This window comes from Camellia sinensis, chromosome 4 (assembly GCF_055761805.1).
Source record: "Camellia sinensis isolate YWXY chromosome 4, ASM5576180v1, whole genome shotgun sequence".
In the NCBI taxonomy this organism is placed as follows: Eukaryota; Viridiplantae; Streptophyta; class Magnoliopsida; order Ericales; family Theaceae; genus Camellia; species Camellia sinensis.
In genome coordinates, this window is record NC_138964.1 from 181,228,258 (window position 1) to 181,235,416 (window position 7,159).

Consider the following 7,159-nt stretch of genomic DNA (forward strand, 5'->3'; position numbering starts at 1 on the left):
GTGATTATTTGTCATGACTGTTCTTGCATCACATCACACATTGTTGTCTACTCTATTTTTTTTTTTTTTTTATTTTTTACTTTTAAAAAATGATATGTAAACAATATTAATTTTATACCAAAAAGTCAATTCGAATGAATGATGTATAAACAGCATATACAGGCACTGCTTATAGTTTTAGTTCTACTGATCATAAGATCTATAATTTTTTCATTTCTATTTATCTAGAAAAACTATGTCAGAAAATTACTGAGATTGTGTGGTAAAAATTAAATTAATATTGTAAACATTCATGCATGAAATAAATCTAGACCATTTATTGACAATTTTGGATATAGGATTCTGGACAAATAAAAATCTTGATTTATAGTCTTACTATAAAAGTGATTTTTAATTGATTTTAAAGATGGATGAATATTACATAGCATCCTGATTAGTTTTTTTTCACTAGAATCCATTATAATGGAATGAGTGTTTGTGTTCAGCGTATCAAATTTTAATCTAATAACAACTACTAGATTAAACTTGTTCGATCATTTTCTTTAAAACAATTATATATAGATCAAACTTATTCCTTTACAATCGTCACAAAAGTGAGAAACAATCACCTTTTTTTATTTTGATTAATTTTGGTAGGTTTTTTGATAAATCCATTTTCTAAGAGCTTTATTCCATCCAACCCATATTCTTTTTGACTATTCCATTAGATCCAATTTGAAATAAGAAGACCAAAATACCCTTTTCATCTACTTATGTTCCATTTAGTTCACATTATTTTCTTATGTTTCAATAAGTCCTATGGGTGACATAATTACCAAAATACCCTTAATGTGAATGTTCACACCGTCAATATAAATGTTTATATCGTCAATGTGTAGGGGCCCGGCTCATGTCGATCCTCGTGGGTGCCCGGAAAAATTCGAGTCGAGCCGGACCGGCCCACAAGCCAAAAAAATAGGCCCTACCCGGCCCGTTGATAATATGAATATTCACATTGACAAGTTAACATTCACATTGATAGGAGTGTAAAATTGGCCTGCGGCCCGTGGACGGCCCGAAACCAGCCCGTCGCCCGGGGCGGGCCCGGGCCGGCCCGTTCACAATATGAATATTCACATTGACATATTAACATTAACATTAACATTGACAAGAGTGTAAAATTGGCCCATGACTCGTGGGCAGCCCGAAGCCCGGGCCCAGGCCCGGCCCGGTCCGTTGACAATGTGAATATTCACATTGACATGTTAACATTCACATTGATAGGAGTGTAAAATCAGCCTGCGGCCTGTGCCCGGCCCGAAACCCGACTGCGGCTCGTGGGCTTCCCTGGGCGGGCCCGGCCCGACCCGTTGATAATGCAAATATTCACATTGACATATTAACATTCACATTGATAAGAGTATAAAATTAGCCCGCGCCCCGTGGCTGCCCGAAACTAGCCCACGGCCCGTGGACGGCCCGAGGCGGGCCCGACCCGGCCTGTTAACAATGTGAATATTCACATTGACATATTAACATTCACATTGATAAAAGTGTAAAATTGACTCGCGTCCCATGGACGACCCGGGGCGAGCCCGGTCCGGCTCGTTGACAATGTAAATATTCACATTGACATATTAACATTCACATTGATAGGAGTGTAAAATTGGCCCGTGGCCCGTGGGCTGCCCGAAGCCCACCCGCTGCTCAGGGCAGGCCCGGCCTGGCTCGTTGACAATGTGAATATTCACATTGACATATTAACATTAACATTGATAAGAGTGTAAAATTAGCCCGTGACCCGTGGGCAGCCCGAAGCTCGGCCCCGGCCCGACGCGGGCCCGGCCCGTTGACAACGTGAATATTCACATTGACATGTTAACATTCACATTGATAAGAGTGTAACATTAGCCCGTGCCCCGTGGTTGCCCGAAACACGCCCACGACCCGTGGGCGGCCCGAGGCAGGCCCGACCCGACCTGTTGACAATGTGAATATTCACATTGACATGTTAACATTCACATTGATAAGAGTGTAAAATTGACTCGCGTCCCATGGGCAACCCGAAGCCCGTGGGCGGTCCGGGGTGGCCCGGGTTTGGGTACCCCGGGCCGCAGGCGAGCTTCGGGCAGCGGACAAGTTTTACACTCCTATCAATGTTAATGTTAACATGTCAATGTGAATATTCACATTGTCACGGGTCGGGCCAAGCCCGCCTCGGGCTGCGATCGGGCTTCGGGCCGCCCACGGGCTGCGGGCCAATTTTACACTCCTATTAATGTGAATGTTAACATGTCAATGTGAATATTCACATTGCCAACGGGCTGGGCCCGCCCTGGCCCGAGGTCGGGCTTCGGGCTGCCTACGGGTCATGGGCCAATTGTACACTCTTATCAATGTGAATGTTAACATGTCAATGTGAATATTCACATTGTCAACAGGCCAGGCCAGGCCCGCCCCGGACCGCCCAAGGGCCGTGGACGGGTTTCGGACAGCCACGGGGCGCAGGCTAATTTTACACTCCTATCAATGTGCATGTTAACATGTTAATGTGAATATTCACATTGTCACGGGTCGGGCCAAGCCCGCCTCGGGCTGCGGTCGGGCTGTGGGCCAATTTTACACTCTTATCAATGTGAATGTTAACATGTCAATGTGAATATTCACATTGTCAACGGGCTGGGCCGGGCCCGCCTCGGGCCGCGGGCGGGCTTTTGGCCGTCCATGGGCCGCGGGCCAATTTTATACTCTTATCAATGTGAATGTTAACATGTCAATGTGAATATTCACATTGTCAATGGGCCGGACCGGGGCCGCCCATGGGCCGTGGGCGGGTTTCGCACCGCCACGGGACGGGGGCCAATTTTACACTCCTATTAATGTGAATGTTAACATGTCAATGTGAATATTCACATTGTCAGCAGGCCGAGCCGGGCCGAGTCGAGCCCGCCCTAGGCTGCTGTCTAGTTTTATACTCTTATCAATGTGAATGTTACATGTCAATGTGAACATTCACATTGTCAACAGGCCGGGCCGGGCCCGCCCCCGGGCCGTGGACGGGTTTGGGATAGCTACAAGGCGCGGGCTAATTTTACACTCCTATCAATGTGAATGTTAACATGTCAATGTGAATATTCACATTGTCAACGGGCAGGGCCGGGCCCGCCCCGGGCTACGGGCGGGCTTTTGGCTACCCATGGGCCGCGGCCCAATTTTATACTCTTATCAATGTGAATATTCACATTGTCAACGGGCCTGCCCCGGGCCGCCCATGGGCTGCAGGCTGGTTTCGCGCCGCCACGGGACGATGGCCAATTTTACACTCCTATTAATGTGAATTTTAACATATTAATGTGAATATTCACATTGTCAACGGGCCTGGCCCGCCCTGGCTCGCGGGCGGGTTTCGGGCCGCCCACGGGCCAATTTACATTCCTACAAATGTGAATTTTAAAATATGAATGTTCACATCATTAAATTGCTAATTGTTGAAAAAATATTTATAAGGATATCAAAATTAAATATAAGGGCATAAGTGTCCAAAAAAATAGTGTAAATCAAGAAAATGGACTTTATGGAATAAAACTATACATACATGGGACTAAATGGGTTAAACAATTCATTCATGGACTTCTTGAGTTAAAACACTTCTAAATTGGACTTATCAATAAAAATCCCATTAATTTTCTAAAAAATTAAATTTTTTATTTTTTATTTATTTGTTTTTTAGTAAATTTTTTTTAATATTTGAAATAATTTTTTTACTGTTTAAATATACATAACTTAGATACACCTAAAAAAATAAAACATTTATAAAAAAATATTTTTTCACTTGCCATGGGCCTATCATTTCACTTTCACATATCATTTCACCTAAAAGGTAAAACATTTTCCACACCATCTCAAAAGTTGAGCGCATTGGCATAGGTGCTCCAATTGTCTAGCCATGGGCTTCTCAATTGGCTCCACAATGGATGATCCACTGTCATGAACTCCATGTTGAACTTGGGCACTTCAAGCTCTGTTAAGTTGTCTTTCATGGACCCAAATCCAATTGATGAAGGTAAGGAAACTTTGCTCTCGTGCTCTTGTTCTTCTTCTGTCTTGAAAACAATGTCCTCCTCTAGGGGCACTGTTAGTGCCACAAAGCTTTCTTGTGGGTTGGTGCTAGAAAAGTTTCCCTGTGATGGAGGAGACGGTGGCGTCGGATGGGTTGTCCTTGATTTTTCTTCCATGGCTGCCCTTTCCTCCAAAACTTTCAAAGAGGTTGCTTTTCTGTAAATCTTGCAAAGCACTATATCTTCCTGCATCCTCATCATACAACCAAAAATCAATACACCAATAACATGTTAATTTTTATTTTATTTTAATAATACAAAGATTTTTTTTAACTGTTTTCGATTTTTTATTTTCCATTTAAAAGAAACCTGCATTTTTTTGAAAATATTAAAAAGTTGTTTTTGAATTTTTAAACTGTTTTTGGGAAAGGAAAAAAAAACAAAAGATGATTTATAAACCGTCATTGTTATATTTTCAGGAACATGAAAATAATAAAAATAAAAAAGAAAAATAAAGGCAACGAAAAGAAATCTAAAAATATAAATTTTTTTATTAAGAAATATTAGAGATTCACAAATTAAATCCCTAATTCATCTACAATAATGTCACGAGGGAATTGAGACTTGACTTTCTGACGAATTAAAATTTAACACGTAATATATCATGTAATTATGAGTCAAGTACACTAAACGTTGTGTCAGGTACACTTTCTATCTGTAGTCATTTAGCTCATATCCTCATTGACTCTGGGTCAACTCATTCTTTTATTGCACCACATTTTGCTGCTAAGCTGGCATCAATACCCGAACCCTTAGGATATATATTGTCTGTCTTTTCTTTTTGGTAATTCCGCCCTTAGTGCTGATATATACAAATCTTGTGCTATATCCCTAAAAGGAAAAACCTTATACGTAGACTTGATTCCCCTCCACATTGGAAACTTTGATGTGATCTTAGGTATGGATTGGCTAGCTGCTAACCACGCCTCTATTGATTGTAAAGCCAAAAAAGTCTCCCTCAGGTTACCAAACCAACCCGAGCTTGTCTTTGGTGGGATTGGAGTTTCTAACCCTCCCTGTATTATATCCCCCATGATAGCCTAACAACTTCTAAGAAAGGGTTGTGGTAGTTATATTTGTTATGTGATCAATACAAAAAAAGAGGCTCCCACTGTTGATACGATCCCCGTAGTACGAGAATTCCTGGATGTTTTTCTTGAAGATCTACCTAGTACCCTGGTTGACCAAGAAATCGAATTTACCATTAAAACTCAACCTGGTACCCAACCAATATCAAAAGCCCCTTAGTGCATGTCAATGATGGAATTGAAAAAACTGAAGACTCAACTCTATGAACTCCCAGACAAAGGTTTCATTCGATCTAGTACCTCACCCTGGGGAGCTCCAGTACTGTTCGTAAACAAAAAAAGATGGCACAATGAGGTTATGCATCGATTACTGGGAGCTGAACAAGGTCACCATCAAGAATCGGTACCCTCTGCCACAAATCGATGACTTATTCAATCAACTTCAAGGTGCTCAAGTATTTTCAAAAAAATCGACTTGCGATTGGGCTATTACCAACTAAAAGTCAAAACGGAAAGTATCAAAAAGCCTACCTTCAGAATCCATTACGGGCATTATGAGTTTCTTGTCATGCCTTTTGGCGTCACAAAAACTCCAGCAGCCCTCATGGACCTCATGAATCAAGTGTTCAAACCGTATCTTCATGAGTTTATCATTGTCTTTATTGACGACATCCTCATATATTCCAAGTCACCGGAAGACCATTAGCAGCACTTGCGAACGGTTCTACAAACACTACGTGATCACAAACTTTATGCCAAATTAAAGAAATGTGAATTTTGGATCACTAGTGTACACTTCCTCGGTCACGTCATTAACAAAGATGACATCTCAGTTGACCCCCAAAAAGTTACAACAATTGTAGATTGGCCACAACCTACTAATGTGTTAGAAATTCAAAGTTTCTTGGGTCTAGCTGGCTATTATCAACGCTTCGTGCAAGATTTCTCAAAGATAGCATCACCCTTGACCCAGCTAACTCAGAAGAACACACCCTTTGAATGGACTAACAAACAGGAGCGTTCACTACAACAAAAAACACATTTGGCGACCCAAAAATTGGTCGCCAAAAGTACAAATTTCGTCACCAAAAGAATCGACGACAAGTATACAATTGGTCGCCAAAGGCCTGTTACTAAAAGTATTGGCGACGAAATCAAAAACTATCACTGTATGTAGACATTTAGCGACAAGCAAAATTTGTCGCCAAAAATCATATATTTTGTCGCTTTAAAATTACAGTTTGTCGCTAAAAGGTTAAAATTTGGATTGGCTATATAGTTTTAGCGACAAATAAATGCGTCGCCAAAAGTATTATTTCACGACAAAATTAATTTAGTCGCTAAAAATCACGTTTTTAGCAACGAGTAAGTTTTGGTTGCTAAAAGGTCTTGGAATAACCACTAACTTTTAGCGACAAAAACAATATGTTGTTGCCAAATACATTAACAGCGACCAAAATACCACCTGTCACTAAAAATTCACTACACAAATTTTGATTTCAATAATTTTCCTGTTCAAAATAATCTAAAACACCTGTTTTCCTGTGCACAATATATACACAAATGTAATGTAAATAATAATACACCTGTGCAAGACATTCATAACAATTCAAAATTAATAGCTATGAAAAATCCCAATAAACATAATTACAATTCTCTGACAATCTAAAACATGCATACCAAAGTACTTACAAACTATTAACATCAAACCCATAAATACATTACCAAATCCTATGTCAAAATATTTTCAAAATCACAACCAAATATTTTGATGTTAAACATCTAACCAACAATTCATTTACTAAAATCCTATGTCAAAATATTTGCAAAAACACAACACCAAATATTTTGATGCTAAACATTTAATCCATAAATCATTTACCAAAATCCTATGTCAAAATATTTCCAAAAACACAAAATCAAATCTTCTGATACAGCCCAAACTATTTTCCACCATTGTCAATCTGTCACATGAAAAAAGAAAAAACAATATTAGATTGACAAAAAAAAAAAAACCTCGATATGAACTTTACA

The 7,159-nt window shown here is 40.0% G+C and overlaps 1 protein-coding gene across 1 annotated transcript; it reads right to left on the minus strand.

The window, feature by feature from the left end:
* Positions 1–3,881: 3,881 nt before the first annotated feature.
* LOC114277323 (NAC domain-containing protein 6-like) lies at positions 3,882–5,131 on the minus strand. The gene is made up of 2 exons (XM_082923904.1): positions 4,943–5,131; positions 3,882–4,283 (listed from the first exon to the last, which is right to left on the minus strand). Exons 1-2 carry the CDS (start codon positions 5,129–5,131, stop codon positions 3,882–3,884), a joined length of 591 nt encoding a protein of 196 aa, XP_082780030.1.
* Positions 5,132–7,159: the final 2,028 nt, after the last annotated feature.

Excerpts from the sequence above, each read along its gene's own strand:
- LOC114277323 (XM_082923904.1), bottom strand. The coding sequence starts at position 5,131 with ATGGGGGATATAATACAGGGAGGGTTAGAAACTCCAATCCCACCAAAG. Across the intron at positions 4,284-4,942 it reads GAATCAAGTCTACGTATAAG|GAAGATATAGTGCTTTGCAA; the intron begins GTTTTTCCTTTT and ends ATGAGGATGCAG.